An 18,381-nucleotide genomic window follows, 5' to 3' on the forward strand; every position below is an offset into this window, starting at 1 on the left:
TGTTCCCTTTATTTTTCTGAGCAGTGTATATGTATAAATAAATTACAAATAAGTAAATTTTTTTTTTTTTAAAGATTCAGAAATTTGTTATTTTACACAAATTTTTTTTTCATGAAGTTTGCGATTCACTCCATATAACGTGCTAATAACTGTCTCTGTTATTAGCACGTAAAAAAAAAAAAGAAAAACAGTCATACATGATGCAGAGATGCAAAATTAAGAATTGTATTCATCTTGTAGATATGTATCAGGCAGATAAAAATAAGAGATTATATTGCACAACAAAGAAATGCATAGTTCATTATTAATATCAGGATCCAAAGTGATTCCGTATGTGAAATGCTCACACATACTGTCAGAGAATATTAACAATTCCTTTCTAACAACAATAAATATAAAATGACAGTATAAAAAAAAAATAAAAAAAGAAAAAGAAAGAAAGAAAAAATGCATCCTTGGTCACAGATTTCTCATGGTATAAATGTCCTATAATTTTATCCACTTGTACTTCTTTTATGAACACTCCTTTTCATCACACACAGTCTTATCAGGACCCAAATTGGAAGTTATTGCTGGCAGGCGGTCCCCCCACTCACATATTCTAGCACATCGGTAGAGGTCCCTGGGGAGATGCAAAAAGCACCAATTACACATTGATGAATACAGAATAGCCTTGGAGCCAATTAGGATTTACATATAGAAATAAAGTCTACATAAAAGATTGCTCAACTTTGTAATCATGTTACATTTCTTACTTTGTACTGATTCTGCGTTACATCCTGCATTATAATCTTGAGCTGCAATTCTGTATATTCATCATTGATCACAGCATTCCCTGCTTGCTCAGAGTCTCCACAAAGCTTGTTCTGATGATTTGCATTCTGGGTAGTGCAATCTTTACACTAGGAACTGTGCGTTATTACACATTGATAAAACTAACTTTCCCTCTGCATTATAGAAGCTTTGCAATGCTGTTAGAAGCATTTTGTCGACAAGCTTATTGACGGTTTCTAGTAGAAACTATTACCAAAAATATTATTATATAACTATAAAGTTAATCAAATGTCATATAGTATATCAAGTATGCATATAATGCATATTGTTTTTATTATATTTCTATGGATGAAAAATATTTCCACTGAAATTATTGTAGCAGATAACATGACATTGCTGATAAACCTACTTTCCATGTTTTTTAGCTGTGATGACATGATGATGCAATTTTCCATCAGAGCAGCATGTATTACAGTGGACATGACGCGGTCTGCATAGCACAGGTCCAACCACACGCGGCCAATGCCTGTCACTTTCCCCCACAGGGCCACGTGAAAATATTATGTAGGAAAATTTCTCCCAACGCACAGATGGCTTCTGGAACATATAAAAAAAATATGTATAAGTGTACATTCACATGGGCAGGTTACCCATGAGTTTCCTGTGGTGGATTTCAGTAGCAGACCCCATTGAAGACAACAAAATCTGACAAAGTTTTCTGCAGCCGAAAATCCGCAGCGGGAAACTCAACTTTGTCCTATTCAATCCTTGTCATGTACAGTACAATGTATGCAACAGGAAAAAAAACTAAGCAACTTTATGTGAAAGTTTACTAATGTTTTGCAGTGAAGTGAAGTTTTTGCAGAGCTTTGCAGGATTCTTACTGCCCATGTTAACATACCCTAAAAAAGCAGGCAATGGTAAAAAAAGACAGTAATATTACCAATAAAGCATAGCATTATTATTCTTACCCAGCTAAACTTCAATGGTTGATACCGTTGTACAAAATTACAGGGTATCTGAGAGCTTTCAGCAAGTTTGGGACATTCCAGCTGATGTGGGCACTGTTAATGAAACAAAAAATATTGGTAAATATGTTTATTTTTGTCCTGGATACAGATCATTTATAAATGCATGAGAAAAAGTCTCGAACATGATAAACCATGTCACAGAAACAGAAAAAAGCACAATAGATACAGTCTTCATCTACACTACCTGGGTGGATAAAGGATAAAAACATCGTCTTACCGTCCTCGAGACAGTAGTTCCTGTATATAGGGAGATCAGAAGGCACTTTGGAGTTTACTGACCCTGACTACTCAGGGAAAAGCATTTTTGTTGCTTTTTGTGCTGCCAAAATATATTCTTACCTTCTACCCTGCATATCCACCAATTTAACATACAAAAATTACCTAAACCTCCCTGAGTACAAAGAGGAAAAATACTAAACACAACCTTACAATAATATTTACATATATTTTGTATTTAATTTGGATCTCTTTAACATGGTTCTGTACAGTTTCCTAATATCCCCTCAGGTAGAGTCCCTCAAGTCCACAGGGCTCTCCTGCAGGGTGCCCCTAGGTCATTTTTATGATTTCTATTGTACATTAATTATGTATGTTTATTTTAGATATTGTACAGTGAATATAAGTTATTTGCAAAGGTTATTAATAATAATAATTTATTAATAATAATAATTTATTTATATAGCACCTACAGATTCTGCAGCGCTTAATGGGATTATTAAGATGTTTAAACTGTATAGGACCTTCCTAAGGTCATGTGACATGGTCATGTGATATGTGATCACCTGATATCCAGAGTTCCATGGGCACAGGTAACTACAGGCAACCAGCTACCAATGGGCTTTAGTCCAGCCCCCTGATATATAAAGGGCTGTAGTCTCCACACTACCTCCCTTCTTCTTTCTTGATTCCTGGACAGTAAAGCACAAGTTCTGTACAAGTTCAGTCCAGTACATCTAGGCGAAAGCCTACAAGTCTACAGCCACATCTAATCTGTAAGTCTCTTCTATGTCTACAAGTCAAGTCTCTTCTGTCCCTACCAAAGTCCTAACAGTAGCACAGTGGCCTGCATCATTATTACCATTACAAGTCCAAGCAAGCCTGAGAGGTTCCCTGTGTCCCGGTCACCTCTGTGGAAGTTGGCTATCTGTATGAAACGTTATACTGCCTTCTTCAGTAAAGTTCCAGTCAAAACCTGCTTTGGACTCTCATTTAATATATGCCGTTTCTGGGTTGGTTGTCGGCGGTGCCCTACACCATACAACCACATCCTGGCGTCACGAACTCTACAAGGGATTTTACTACCATCTGGCCGGCTTCTTACATGACAGTGGGCTCAGCCTATCACCGGCCTAGGCGGAACATCGCTGCGGCTGGTAATAGGCTGTCCGACGTTCCCGTCCCCAGGAAATGCGTAAGGCCAGTACCGGACTAACGGGAGGTAAGAAAGTTTATTTTGTTTATTTTTTGCAGCCCGGAATAGGGATACCGCACAGTATAGAGCAGTGGTCTTCAACCTGCGGACCTCCAGATGTGGGGGCAGTGCAGCGCTGGGCTAATTCATTCATTCCCGTGGGGGAGGGGCCAAACCGGTATTGCGGTATAGTTGAAATTCATATTGTGCAGCAAAAAAATTTCGGTATTCAGTATAAACCAGTATACCGCCCAGCCTTAGTGCTCGCATCTCTGCACTATACTCCGGGCCTGCCAGTGATGTGAATAGAACATCACTCATTTGTATTTTCCGCCCAGAGTGGGAATTGGCTGGATGGTTGCAGCCAATCCCAGCTCTCAGAGGGAAATATGAATGAGTGATGTGAATTCTATTTATATGACTGGCCGATCGAAGTATAGTGCAGAGATGCGAGCGCTGTACAATAGATAGGACGATCGCATCGGGTGTCAGGAGTGACACCCGCTGTGATCTGTCCTTAACTGCAGGTACTACTGCTCCCAACATGGAGCACACTCTGCTCCATGCTGGGAGCTGTGTTACCTACATTAATAGACAGATTGCAGCGAGTGTCACTTCTGACACCTGATGAGATCGTCCTGTATAATGTTTAGATGCGGGCGGCCTCTCTTCTATGGTCCCCTGCACTGACATATATATATACAGTGACCCCCCGACTTATGATGGCCCCGACATATGATCATTTCAACATATGATGGCCTCTCAGAGCCCATCGTATGTTGAAGGCAGCATCGACATATGATGCTGCTGTGTGTCGGGGCCATCGTACAAACAGCTATCTGACAGCGCTGACAACTTCAGCAACTGACAGATAGTTGTTTAATGTGCCCTGTGTGCCCCGTTCTGCCTCCTGTTACTCACATGCTGTCCTGCTAACTCATACAGGCTTCCACTGTGAGATCCGTGTAAGCCCCGCCCCCCAGTGCAGCCATAGCCAATAGCCTGCATCCAATGAGCTGCTGGCTGCCCTCCCCTTCCTTTCCTATAGAGCTGTAGTCGGCAGGATCGTAATATTCTGTCCCCCCTGAAGGTATTTAAAGAACTGTACAGTACTGTATGCGATGTCACACATCACATACAATACATATACACACTATACACCCCATACATCAATGTTTCCCTATCAGTGTGCCTCCAGCTGTTGCAAAACTATAACTCCCAGCATGCCCAGACAGTCAGTGGCTGTACATGCATGCTGGGAGTTGTAGTTGTGCAACAGCTGGAGGCACCCTGGTTTGTTAAACACTCCCCATACACTCCACATACAATGGTCATCCCAGAACCAATTAGCAGTTTCCCATAGAGATATGTATTCAACATACAATGGTTCCAAGGCCCCAGAACTAATTACCATTTTTACATAGACATATGTACTCGACATATGATGGTTTCAACATATGATGGTTCTCCTGGAACCAATTAATATCATATTTCCCACAGAGAGTTGTGATTGGCTGGAACCATCTGGCCAATCACAGCTCTCTGCGGGAAATATGAATAAGTGTATATGTACGGCAGTGCAGGGGACCATAGAAGAGCGTCCGGCCGCATCTATAAATTATACAGAAGGTTCGCAACGGACCCGGAGTGATCTGTCAATTAGTACAGGTACTACTACTCCCATCATGGAACAGTGTGTTTCATGTTGGGAGTAGTAGTACTACCAAAAAAAAATTAACAAAAAAAAAAGTTAAAAACACACACACTACATTTTTATTATTGTCGGCTACATTTTTAATGCCCTGCCCGCACACATAAATTGATCCCTGTTTACAAATTAATAAAACTTTTGTTATAAGAAAGATGAATTTCTTTAAATAAAATTATTCCATCACTACGGTATCTTTTTTTTATAATAATCTAATTTTTTTTAATGGCACCCTATGAAATTGTATTAAAAAGGTATCTCCATCACTTTTTTGGATTGCTAACGTCCAAAAAAGAATAAAAAACGCTGGCAAAAAACACCAAAGTTAAAACCCACATGGGCGTTTTTTCACTTCTATGGGAGAAAAAAACGCTAACATTTTCCTTGAAAAATGCCAAACTCTCAACAAGAGGTTGTTTTTGAAAAACTGCAAAAGGAGCCAAAAATAGCTGAAAAACACCAAAAGGATTAAAAAAAACACCAAACTGAAAAACGAAAAGTGAATCTGGCATTTTGCAGTTTCCTATTGACTTGCAGCTAACATCTGGCCGCAGCGTTTTTTTCACAAAAGAATAAAAATAAAACACCATGTGGCAGAATGGGCGTTTTTATTGGCATTTTTTCCCCAAAAAAACAAGTGGAAACCTAGCCTAAGTGATCATAAATTGTGAGCTCGTGAGGAGCACTCCTACTGTTTGAATTGCTAAATCTTTTATTATGCCTGATTTTGCTTCAAATAAGTTGGTGCTATATAAATGAATAAATATTATTATTAGGGGGTTATTTTATCACAGAAAATCAACACATCTGGGATATTACTGAACACCAACTGAGATGCGTGACCAAGCGGTGATACTGCGAAACAGACCTGTTGTCACGTCCTCAAGTTTGAAGGCGCCCCAAATGTTTTGTCTCTAATACCAGATGTGTTCCACCTTGATGTTTTTTTAATAAAACACCACCAATTTTGCAATTATTGGGGTGAGTGCTATGTTATTCCCATCTTTCAAGTTTACCAAGTTTGAGCACCCTGCAGACATATGAATACCTGCACTCCAATCCTGTTTTTACACCAGAATACCTATCTTTCTTATACAGTACTGTATGCCCAGATAAAGTAATACCATGAAGTTGCATGAACGATATTTAGATTTTTGGACATATTGTACTAATCTTTCAAGTTACCAGTTTTGCATAGTAAAAATATTCTAATTTTTAAACATACACGCATTTCATTTCTATACAGTACATTTTTTTTTTTTTTTTATATTGCACCATCCAGCTTAGCTTAGGATATGTAGAGCAATTGTACTATGGCATCATCTACTGGTGAAAGATTAGATTGTTTTTAAGAGAACTGTAAGGAACAGAATTCCTGCATAACAACATTATTATTTTTGTAAATTTTCTACAAATACCAGTTAATTTAATATAAATTCATATTAAAGCCAATGGTGCGTAGAGGAACTAGTATTCACTTATATAGGGCCATAAACTGCTAGGCTGCTGTACACCTGAAGTAGAAGGGGATTGATATATGGGGTATGAATGTACAAATGGGACAGACAAATAAGCAAATACAGTGGTCCCTCAAGTTACAATATTAATTGGTTCCAGGATGACCATTGTATGTTGAGACCATAACTCTATGGAAACCTGGTAATTGGTTCTGATGCCACCAAAAAGTCATCCAAAAATAGGAAAAAGTGCGAATTAAAGAAAAATAAGTAGATAACTAATACAGATAAAGCAAGATCGTACATATAAAAGTAAGAAAGAACTGCTGGGAGCTGTAAATCACTGTCTATGTCCGTGTTTCCCAACCAGGGTGCCTCCAGCTGTTGGAAAACTACAACTCCCAGCATGCCCGGACAGCCTTTGGCTGTCCGGGCATGCTGGGAGTTGTAGTCTTGCAACAGCTGGAGGCACCCTGGTACGGAAACGCTGGTCTATGTAGAGGACAGGAGCTTCTTCAGGGTCCTGTACAGTAAACACAGTGTCCTAAAAAAGTATCATGGAGCCGCCCTTACCTGGTGTCCAAAGGAGCAGCTAACCCTGGCACAGGTTAAGAGTAGTACAGAACATGTACTACCTCCCTGTACTGTAGGGGGCGCTACCAGACAGCCAGTCAGTGCATGCACTTCAGTAATACAAGGGTTTTACCAGTGAATGTCCATTCTGATTGTTCAGATCTTCCAGCGATTGACATGTTTCTGGATTGTCTGTACATTGTATGTTGAGTCTGGTTTCAAGTTACAATGGTCCAGAAAAGGCCACTGTATGTTGAAACTATTGTATGTTGAGGCCATTGTAAGTTGAGGGATCACTGTACATGACATGACAAACTGATACAAAGAAGAGAACTAGAAAAAAAGAATGACATAAAATCTACAAATATAGCAGTAGGAAGTTTGCATTACTAACGAATAGGCCTAACATGGCTATGTTCCCAGTAAGTATTTTATTCCTAATTTTAATTTTAATGTACATTTTAAAGTTGACAGGATAAGAGACGTCACTTATTCAGAGCGTATGTCAACAAACTTTTAGGGGGGCATTTATCATGCTTGAGTCTAGCGTAAACTGGCAAAAAGTCCCATAATTCTGGAGCAAACACCTGTTTACTTTAGACCAATGTATGAAATGCTGGTCTTACCTTCTTAGTTTTTCCATGTTACTTAAAAATCTTAGGCAAAAATGAATTTTAACTCCCAGAATATTTATTTTATTCTTCTTCTATGTATATGTGACTTTATTTTGTGCAGGACAAATGTACTTTATGTAGGTTTCATATTTTAGAACATAAACATCAGCATTTTATTCTCATTATTTTAAAGTATTGCAAAAATGCAGAAAAAATCCGAATACATTTTTTAGCACTGCTTTGGACTTCTTATGGTGCAAAAAATAAAAAAAATCTTTAAAGATTTTTTCCTTAAAGTTTTTATAAACATTCAACTTACTTTCATTTTTGCAGCTTCTTTCTTTTGACATATAGGGCTATCACAGATAAAGAAAAAGTTAACAGCCCTCAGATTGAAATATATGATACACAATGGAATAATGGACAAAAAAGATTTACCGATAGTACACAAATGATTTAATTAAAACAGGGCAATTAATTAAGATAATAATAATAAAATATCAACCCTGGATTTTATAGATGTAATTCTACACAGATACAGGTGCATAGAACAATAACTGAGTGTTCTATATAACTTTCTCCAAACGTTCAAATAGGATTATGAACCTGTCCAGCATGTCCAGCATGTAAGTCAACTAGTCATCAATAAAAAGCAACAAATAACAAAACATCCTGCAACAAAGATAGGTCGGTATTGGGAATCGCACAGATTAATATATAGATGAGCACACAGGTCTAATTAAAACACCGGGAAGAGATACATTGTTTATGGCACTATGTGCTGCTCACCGCTCTATGGCTACGTTCACACGTGCAGATTTTTTAGCGGGTTTTCGGCTGCGTATTTGAAAGTAGGCGGGCTCTTCTCGGCTGTCCACAGCAGATTTTCCACGGCAGAATGTACACTGCCGCAAGCCCCATTGAAGTCAGTAGGGACTGTGGCGGATTTTCCGCAGCGTAAATTCCGCCGCGGAAAATCTGCTGCGCACAGCCGAGAAGAGCCCGCCCACTTTCAAATACGCAGCGGAAAACCCGCAAAAAAATCCACGTGTGTGAACGTACCCTATAGCTGCATACCAGTCTTGTGTTCCTTGTATTCAGACTTCTAAATGTACAGATGAGCACACAAGTAATATTCTAGTAACGGGAGAAAATTAGATCTCTTATGGCACTGTGTGCCGCTCATTACTCTGTAGCTGTGCACTAGTTCCATACTCTTTGCACTGAAACTTGTGGCAGCTCCCGTGTTGTACTCTGCCCGAGTCTGCAGTAGCATCTGTGGTATATTCAGTATGGCCGCCTCCAACGGGTAAGTGAGGTTGGCGTGTGACGTCAATCTGAATTCTGAAGTGTGTGCTCCCAAATATCGATAAATCTTTTTTGTCCATTATTCCATTCTGTATCAGATATATCAATCGGATGATAGACTGAGGACTGTTAAAGGGGTACTCCGGTGGAAAACTGTTTTTTCTTAAATGAACTGATGCCAGAAAGTTAAACAGATTTGTAAATTACTTCTACTAAAAAATCTTTACCCCTCCAGTACCTTTTAGCGGCTGTATGCTACAGAGAAAATTCTTTTCTTTTTGAATTTTGTTTTTTGTCTTGTCCACAGTGCTCTCTGTTGACACCTCTGTCCGTGTCAGGAACTGTCCAGAGCATGAGAAAATCCCCATAGCAAACCTATGCTGCTCTGGACAGTTCCTGATACGGGCATCAGGTGTCAGCAGAGAGCACTGTTGACAAGACAAAAAAAGAATGTCAAAAAGAAAAGAATTTCCTCTGTAGCATACAGCTGTTAAAAAGTACTGGAGGGGTAAATATTTTTTAATAGAAGTAATTTACAAATCTGTTTAACTTTCTGGCACCAGTTTATTTAAAAAATATATATATATATATGTTTTCCACCGGAGTACCCCTTTAACTTTTTCTCTATCCATTATTTTTTCTATACACTTTTTGGGGTATAAGTGGCTTTACAGTTAACCTAATCTATCTTTTGTTGTGAGCTGCAAATTTCTCTACTTGTTTTTATATAGGGATATCAGCTGTGTCCTGTTCTGTCACAGCAGCAGTCTGTTGGCTTTCTCAAGCCCATATCTCTCCTGTCCTGAATGTTGTTCTAAGCGGATTTATACTCACATCAAAAGGTAGTTTTGTTTTCATCATAAATCAGATTAGAAAATAATTCAGGACATGAAAAATAAGGACTGGACAGAAAGAACTGGACACAGTTGATAGCACTAGATGTCAAAACAAAAAGACTGTAAAAGTAAAACTAAGCTTTGATTAGTAAGGGTCTTTAGACCCCCACCAAAAGTTTTTTTTTTGTAAGTGATAGGCATGCTTTAAAGGTTCAGGTTCAATTTACTCCAAACTGTAACTTGTTGAAAGTGTCACTGTCACTATACAAAACTTCTGATATGTTGCAGGGACATGTCCAAAGTTTTGATCGGTTGAGGTCCGAGTGTTCAGTCTAGATTTAGAGTTATAGCCGGGTACCAAAGACTAATGTAGCCCATCTCCTGCAAATAAACAGAGAACACAGCCAGCTTGGGAGTGAGGCCTGCTACCCTGCGCTTCACCCGGCTACATCTAAAGTTTATTAGGGGTCTGATCACTCTGAGATGCCGACCAATCAAAACTTTTGACAGGTCCCATTTAAACATTTTTGCATAATGACGGGGACACTTTAATTGTCAATAAACGCTCACAAAAGGACAGTTTGCTGCAGTGGCGTACCAAAAGGGGGGTGGACCACCCCGGGTGCCACTCACAAGGGGGGTGCCATGAGGGGCGACACCCTGCCGTGCTTCTGACCGACCGTCGGAGTCACTCACTGTTTCTGTGAGCTCAATCTGCAGTGCAGATGGAGCTCACAGAAACAATGTGAAATAATACTGGTATACCTATCCAATCGTGCCCCCACTGCCCTGCTGGACTCTGAAGGGGTTAACTTTGCCTGCAGTCAATCTGTCACTGTCACTGATACGTGGCGTGACGCCGAGGTGGGCGTGGGTGGAATGTGTCGGACAGCGGAGCTGCGCTAACGTCTATTACGTCAGCTGTCAGGACTGGTCCCAGGCATACCAGTTCAGTGAAGCGTGTATGAGGAACGAGCAGGACAGTCAGGAACATCAGGGGTGAGTGGTGCACCCTGCTGGGAGAGCTATGGGAGGGGAGGTGGGAGAAGAGAGAAGAGGGGGTGGTGATATTGTTGTTGTTTGAGAGACTGACATGAGGCAGACATGTGGCACAGTAATGGGGGGGGGGAGGTGTTGATGATGCAGACATGTGGCACAGTAATGTGGGAGTTGGGATGGGGGGTGAAGAGGCTGAAATTAATCATATCAACCTCATCCCCCCCCCCAACCCTCACATTACTGTGCCACATGTCTGCATCATCATCAACCCCCCCCCCATTTCTGTGCCTCATGTCTTCACTCCCCCAACCCCCCATTACTGTGCATCCTGTCTTCACCACCACCCCAACCCCCCCCCCATTACTGTGCATCATGTCTTCATCACCCCCAACCCCCCATTACTGTGCATCATGTCTTCATCACCCCCCCATTACTGTGCCTCATGTCTTCATCACCCCCCCATTACTGTGCCTCATGTCTTAATCACCCCCAGCCCCCCCATTACTGTGCCTCATGTCTTCATAACCCCTAAACCTCCCCCATTACTGTGCCTCATGTCTGCATCACCCCCAACCATCCCATTACTGTTCCTTACTCATGTCTGCATCACCCTCAACCATCCCATTACTGTTCCTTCCTCATGTCTGCATCATCACTGTTTTTATGGGCTACCTGTCCAAACTGTGTCCCTCAAAATGTTGCAAAACTACAACTCCCAGCATGCCAAGCCATTTGCTGTCTGGGCAGGCTGGGATTTGTAGTTTTGCAACATCTGGAGGTCCACAGTTTGGACATTACTACATATGTGGTAGTATTATATTCAGAGGGTACAGTGTGTGGGAGGGTACAGTTTGTGGTATTATATTCAGAGGGTACAGTGTGTGGTAGTATTATATTCAGAGGACACAGTGTGTGGTAGTATTATATTCAGAGGACACAGTGTGTGGTAGTATTATATTCAGAGGACACAGTGTGTGGTAGTATTATATTCAGAGGACACAGTGTGTGGTAGTATTATATTCAGAGGACACAGTGTGTGGTAGTATTATATTCAGAGGACACAGTGTGTGGTAGTATATTCAAAGGGTACAGTGTGTGGTATTATATTCAGAGGGTACAGTGTGTGGTATTATATTCAGAGGACACAGTGTGTGGTATTATATTCAGAGGGTACAGTGTGTGGTAGTAATATATTCAAAGGGTACAGTGTGTGGTATTATATTCAGAGGGTACAGTGTGTGGTAGTATTATATTCAGAGGACACAGTGTGTTGTAGTATTACATTCAGAGGACACAGTGTGTGGTAGTATTATATTCAGAGGACACAGTGTGTGGTAGTATTATATTCAGAGGGTACAGTGTGTGGTATTATATTCAGAGGGTACAGTGTGTGGTATTATATTCAGAGGACACAGTGTGTGGTATTATATTCAGAGGGTACAGTGTGTGGTAGTAATATATTCAAAGGGTACAGCGTGTGGTATTATATTCAGAGGGTACAGTGGGTGGTATTATATTCAGAGGGTACAGTGTGTGGTATTATATTCAGAGGGTACAGTGTGTGGTAGTATTATATTCAGAGGGTACAGTGTGTGGTATTATTCTGTTAAAAGGGGACCGTGTATAGTAGTGTTATATTCAGAGAGCACAGCATGTGGCAATATTATATTCAGAGAGAGCAGTGTCTGGCAGGGTTAAAATAATAATTGTTTTCACATAGAGGATCAGAATGCGCTGAAGGAGGGGGTGTAATTAAGGGGGGTGATGGAGGAGGTGTAATTAAAGGGGGGGAGGGAAGGGGTGTAATTAAAAGGGGGGAGGGAGGGGGTGTAATTAAGGGGGAGGGAGGAGGTGTAATTAAGGGGGGAGGGAGGGGGTGTAATTAAGGGGGAGGGAGGGAGGTGTGTAAATAAGGGGCAGGGGTGTAACTGGGGGGAGGGAGGGGGTGTAATTAGAGGGGGGGAAGGGAGGGGGGTGTAATTAAGGGGAGGGGGGTGCCAAACAAAGGGTCCGCCCCGGAAGCCAAATGCTCTAGGTATTCCCCTGGTTTGCTGTCTGTTGCTATGCATAAATGCCATAAATATTATCTCTGCAGGATTGAAAGATGTGCCCACAACACAATATTCTAAAAAAAACTGTGTATGGTAGTGTTATACACCGGGACTGTGTATGGTAGTGTTATATTCAGAGAGCACAGCATGTGGCAGTATTATATTCAGAGAGAGCAGTGTCTGGCAGGGTTAAAATAATAATTGTTTTCACATAGAGGATCAGAATGCGCTGAAGGAGGGGGTGTAATTAAGGGGGGTGATGGAGGAGGTGTAATTAAAGGGGGGAGGGGGTGTAATTAATGGGGAGGAAGGAGGTGTAATTAAGGGGGGAGGGGGTGTAATTAATAGTGTTGAGCGGCATAGGCCATATTCGAATTCGCGAATATTCGCGAATATATGGACGAATATTCGTCATATATTCGCGAATATTCGCATATTCGTTTTATTTTCGCATATGCGAATATTCACGTATGCGAAAATTAACATATGTGAATATTAGCATATAAAAAATTAGCATACGCGAAAATTCGCATATGCGAAAATTAGCATATACTAATTTTCGCATATGCGAATGTTCGCACGCCAGTCTCACACAGTAGTATTAGAGCCTTCTTTACACCACACAAGCTGGAAGCAGAGAGGGGTGATCACTGTGATGTGTGCTGTGAAGAAAAAAAAAAAACAACAATATTCGTAATTACGAATATATAGCGCTATATTCGCGAAATTCGCGAATTCGCGAATATGCGATATTCGCGAATAATATTCGAATTGCGAATATTCGCGAGCAACACTAGTAATTAAGGGGGAGGGAGGGAGGTGTGTAATTAAGGGGCAGAGGTGTAACTGGGGGAGGGAGGGGGTGTAATTAGAGGGGGGGGGGAGGGGGGTGTAATTAAGGGGAGGGGGGTGCCAAACAAAGGGTCCGCCCCGGAAGCCAAATGCTCTAGGTATTCCCCTGGTTTGCTGTCTGTTGCTATGCATAAATGCCATAAATATTATCTCTGCAGGATTGAAAGATGTGCCCACAACACAATATTCTAAAAAAAAAAATAAAATAAGTAGCCCAATTTGCTAAATTTCAGTTATATATTTCTTACTGGTGCAAAGACAAAAGCTGGACGGTGGTCCCAAACTTCTTTATCCCCTCCCTGTGTAAAGAAAAAACATGCAGTTACAAAGACTGAAAAAAAAATATATAACATCAGTGTGCAAATTCCAAGATAATATGGAGACTCTGTTATTTTGTTATTAGTTTAGTGACGATTACTGTTGCTCACAGTATCTGCATGGAGGTTGCATGTTCTCCCTTAAATGAGTTTACTCCAGTTACTCCAGTTTAATCCCACACTCCAAAAACATGCAATTACTATGCAATTTTCTAAGGTGTGTGTGTGTATGCATGAGTGAGAAACACTGGCTCATGAGCCACACTAAAAATAGGAGCTACAGTGATGACTGTAGACAGTTCTGCAGTTCATAATGAAGCAATATAGGCTAATAGATATCGTTTTTTCTTGTCAAATAAAGTAGCATATATGAACTAGATGCATTTGCTCATTAGAGGTATTACTTGCCTTTAAAACTATATCACGAGCCTCCATTAAAAGCTGATGTCCTTCTCGAGTACCATTTTCTATAAGCACCTTGGAGATCATAAAAACAGAGACAAAGAAATTAAATAATTATATATGTGAAGAACCCAGTGGAAAGCACAATAGCATACGAGATACTAACCAGGAAGCCCCCAGTTTTCCTCCATAATGTCTGAATGATTCTCTCTCGTTCAGCGAAGTTAGGAAGTTCATTTAAAGAGTATGCAGACACAACTAGGTCAAACTGCACCTAAAAAAAGCAAAACAGAACAAGCTAAAATGTTTATGTGTATGGAAGGATTGAGAGGGACAGCTATTCGGCCATCATGTGTATGGGTACGTTAATACCAAAAAAGGTAGTACTATCTAAATGTTGAGTGGTGTAGAGAACAAGATTCAACTAACAAAGACTTACCTTGGGTGAAACTGGCAAAAACTGTCTAAAATGAACGCCGGATATGTGCATCTCACCCTGTTCTGACCCACCTGCTCAGAAACACAAAACACAAAGGCCAGTGGCTAGTAATATTTATGAAAGTAAAGACTAGGAAATATCATAGATTACAGTGTCACTGTCATTTTAAAAAACATTTAACATAGTCATAGTAGTGACATAGTAGAGACATAGTAAAAGTTTTGAACGTTGGTGTCTGGGTGTTCGGAGCCCCACTGATCTCTAAAATGGGCAAAGAGAAGCATGCGACTGAGTGCTTCTATATTAGACTTATAATGGAGCCTCTCTCCTGCAGCAAGTCTATGGAGCAAGACAGGGAGCATAGCAAATCGGGGAGAGAAGCGCTCAGCTACACACACTCCTCATGGCTCGCTTTAGAGGTCAGTAGGGTCTAAACAACCAGACTCCATCAGAAATGACATGTCTCTCTCTGTGAGGTGTTAAAAGTTTTTGCAAATGACAGGGACATTTTCAGAAAAATAGATCAGTATGACAAAAGAAAATGTATAATGCTCTTAAAGTGCATTACCCCTTAATATCAGTTCACTTAGAGTATTCATTGATGCAGAGGAATCAATGCACATATATTCTTTGAGATTATTACCCCATATACCATGGGCTGCCCTGGAAAACAGAACATAGCATGTATTAAACACACCTGGAAAAAAAAATCTGTAGTAACAATTAGTAACCCCTTGCTGCACAGTTATGTTTTCTATTATGGACTTGAGTAATGCCAAACTACCTTTGCTTCTTATCTCAATGTCAGTAATGTTTTTTTTTATGACAAATGACCATACATGATGTGAGCTGCGAAGAGCAGTGCTTCTGTTGAGGCATTAAGGTACAGTGGGGCAAAAGAGTATTTAGTCAGCTACCAATTGTGCAAGATGAGAGAGGCCTGTCATTTTTATCATAGGCATACCTCAACTATGAGAGACATAATGAGAAAAAATCCATAAAATCACATTGCCTGATTTTTAAAGAATTTATTAGCAAATTATGGTGGAAAATAAGTATTTTGTCAATAACAAAAGTTAATCTCAATACTTTGTTATATACCCTTTGTTAGCAATAACAGAGGTCAAATGTTTTCTGTAAGTCTTCACAAGGTTTTTACACACTGTTGCTGGAATTTTGGCCCATTCCTCCATGCAGATCTCCTCTAGCGCAGTGATGTTTTGGGGCTGTCGCTGGGGAACACGGACTTTCAACTCCCTCCAAAGGTTTTCTATGGGCTTGAGATCTGGAGACTGGCTAGGCCACTCCAGGACCTTGAAATGCTTCTTACGAAGCCACTCCTTCGTTGCCATGGCAGTGTGTTTGGGATCATTGTCATGCTAAAAGACCCAGCCACGTTTCATCTTCAATGCCCTTGCTGATGGAAGGAGGTTTTCACTCAAAATCTCACGATACATGCCCCCATTCATTCTTTCCTTTATACGGATCAGTCGTCCTGGTCCCTTAGCAGAAAAACAGCCCCAAAGCATGATGTTTCCACCCCCATGCTTCACAGTACGTATGGTGTTCTTTGGATGCAACTCAGCATTCTTTCTTCTCCAAACATGACGAGCTGAGTTTCTGCCGAAAATTTCTACTTTGGTTTCATCTGACCGTATGATATTCACTCAATACTCTTCTGGATCATCCAAATGCTCTCTAGAAAACTTCAGATGGGCCCAGACATGTACTGGCTTAAGCATGGGGACACGTCTGGCACTGCATGATTTGAGTCCCTGGCAACATAGTGTGTTACTGATGGTAGCCTTTGTTACTTTGGTCCCAGCTCTCTGCAGGTCATTCACTAGGTCCCCCAGTGTGGTTCTGCTCACCGTTCTTGTGATCATTTTGACACCACAGGGTGAGATCTTGCGTGGAGCCCCAGATCAAAAGGAAATTATCAGTGGTCTTGTATGTCTTCCGCTTTCTAACAATTGCTCCCACAGTTGATTTCTTCACACCAAGCTGCTTGCCTATTGCAGATTCATTCTTCCCAGCCTGGTGCAGGTCTACAATTTTGTTTCTGGTGTCCTTCGACAGCTCTTTGGTTTTGGCCATAGTGGAGTTTGGAGAGTGACTGTTTGAGGTTGTGGACAGGTGTCTTTTATACTGATAACAAGTTCAAACAGGTGTCATTAATATAGGTAACGAGTGGAGGACAGAGGAGACTCTTAAAGAAGAAGTTACAGGTCAGTGAGAGCCAGAAATCTTGTTTGTTTGTAGGTGACCAAATACTTATTTTCCACCATCATTTTTAAACTAATTCTTCAAAAATCAGATAATGTGATTTTGCGGATTTTTTTTCTCATTATGTCTCTCATTGTTGAGGTATACCTATGATCAAAATTACAGGCCTCTCTCATCTTTTTAAGTGGGAGAACTTGCACAATTGGTGGCTGACTAAATATTTTTTGCCCCACTGTAAATTAATACCTGCCATTATGCCCTATCAGGGCATATGGGGGAATATATTGGACTCTTCTCTATCAGCCAGAGTAGAAAGCTGCCGAAAAGAGAATCCCTAACTCTGAGCTAATATGCAGTATATGGTTGTGTTATATCTGCTAATGTTTTAAATTCTCTTCATGTAATACCCCATTTTACAAATATTCAGGCACCAGGAGTTCCAGCAGTCAGACCTCTACTTCATCATCAGGGGTACAACAATTAGACTGACTAAGGGCAGTCCACAAGGCACAAACCCTTTGTGTGCTCTCACCATAAAACTGATCCAATGCCAGATCCAAAATCCATTAACGTTTGTGGACTGAACCCAGGAACACGTTGATATATCTGTGGGGACATAACACTTCATCTTGTACAATCATATTACAAAGATTTCATAATCAACACATTTCTATTCCTTCTCTCCTTTCCTTAAATTATATCTTCTTATTGTATCGAACACCATTGTACCACGTAAATGCAACAGCATCAACAGGTTTACCATTCTTCTACATTATATTAAAGAATATGTTATATTACAAATTATATTGTTATCATTATATGGTTTACTGTCATTGGTTTGAAAAAAGGGCCACAATAGGCATGCATTGAACTTGCCTTGAAAAGGGTTGGTTTTAGAAATTCTACTGTAACCATTTGGAGTCTAAAGCTGGGCACACACATAAAACTTTAATCAACCAATCAATGGTCTGTGGAGTCAATTGTACAAACAACCACATCAGCAACATCTAAAAAGAGAATGGAAGAGCGCTCCATAGCGTATTACCACCAGCGAGTAACCCACACAAAAATGTGGGCCCTTACCGCAGGTGGTTGTGTGCACTCACACACAACAACGGTATGCGTGGGTGAGATTAACGGGGTCCCGTCTGCAGCCTTCCTGACAACGTGAACACTTCAATGGAAAGACTTCTTGGAATAAGGCAGGATTGAATCGGCGCTGAAAAGGACAAGTACTAGCAATGATGTAAAATGGGAAGCGGTTTATTTAGGATAAAATGCAACGCGTTTAACTGCGCTTTCAAGCACCGTGAAACCTGTCACTATTTATCCTAAATAAACCGCTTCCCATTTTATATCATCGCTCGTACTTGTCCTGGTCAG

General features: G+C 40.6%; 1 protein-coding gene across 3 annotated transcripts in view; it reads right to left on the minus strand.

The window, feature by feature from the left end:
• Positions 1–410: 410 nt before the first annotated feature.
• The window catches only part of METTL17 (methyltransferase like 17), a 54,005-nt gene continuing 36,034 nt past the window's right edge, over positions 411–18,381 (minus strand). For all 3 annotated transcript variants that reach the window (XM_056528580.1, XM_056528582.1, XM_056528581.1), the window contains exons 6-14: positions 17,531–17,604; positions 15,341–15,435; positions 14,773–14,843; positions 14,500–14,607; positions 14,340–14,408; positions 13,863–13,913; positions 1,746–1,838; positions 1,184–1,371; positions 411–622 (exon numbers count right to left, since the gene is read on the minus strand). In XM_056528580.1, coding sequence (XP_056384555.1) covers positions 514–622; positions 1,184–1,371; positions 1,746–1,838; positions 13,863–13,913; positions 14,340–14,408; positions 14,500–14,607; positions 14,773–14,843; positions 15,341–15,435; positions 17,531–17,604 — 858 coding nt within the window. In that variant the 3' untranslated portion in view covers positions 411–513. The remainder of the gene's footprint in view (positions 623–1,183; positions 1,372–1,745; positions 1,839–13,862; positions 13,914–14,339; positions 14,409–14,499; positions 14,608–14,772; positions 14,844–15,340; positions 15,436–17,530; positions 17,605–18,381) is intronic.

The sequence above is a fragment of the Hyla sarda genome, chromosome 1, assembly GCF_029499605.1.
Source record: "Hyla sarda isolate aHylSar1 chromosome 1, aHylSar1.hap1, whole genome shotgun sequence".
Classification (NCBI taxonomy): domain Eukaryota; kingdom Metazoa; phylum Chordata; class Amphibia; order Anura; family Hylidae; genus Hyla; species Hyla sarda.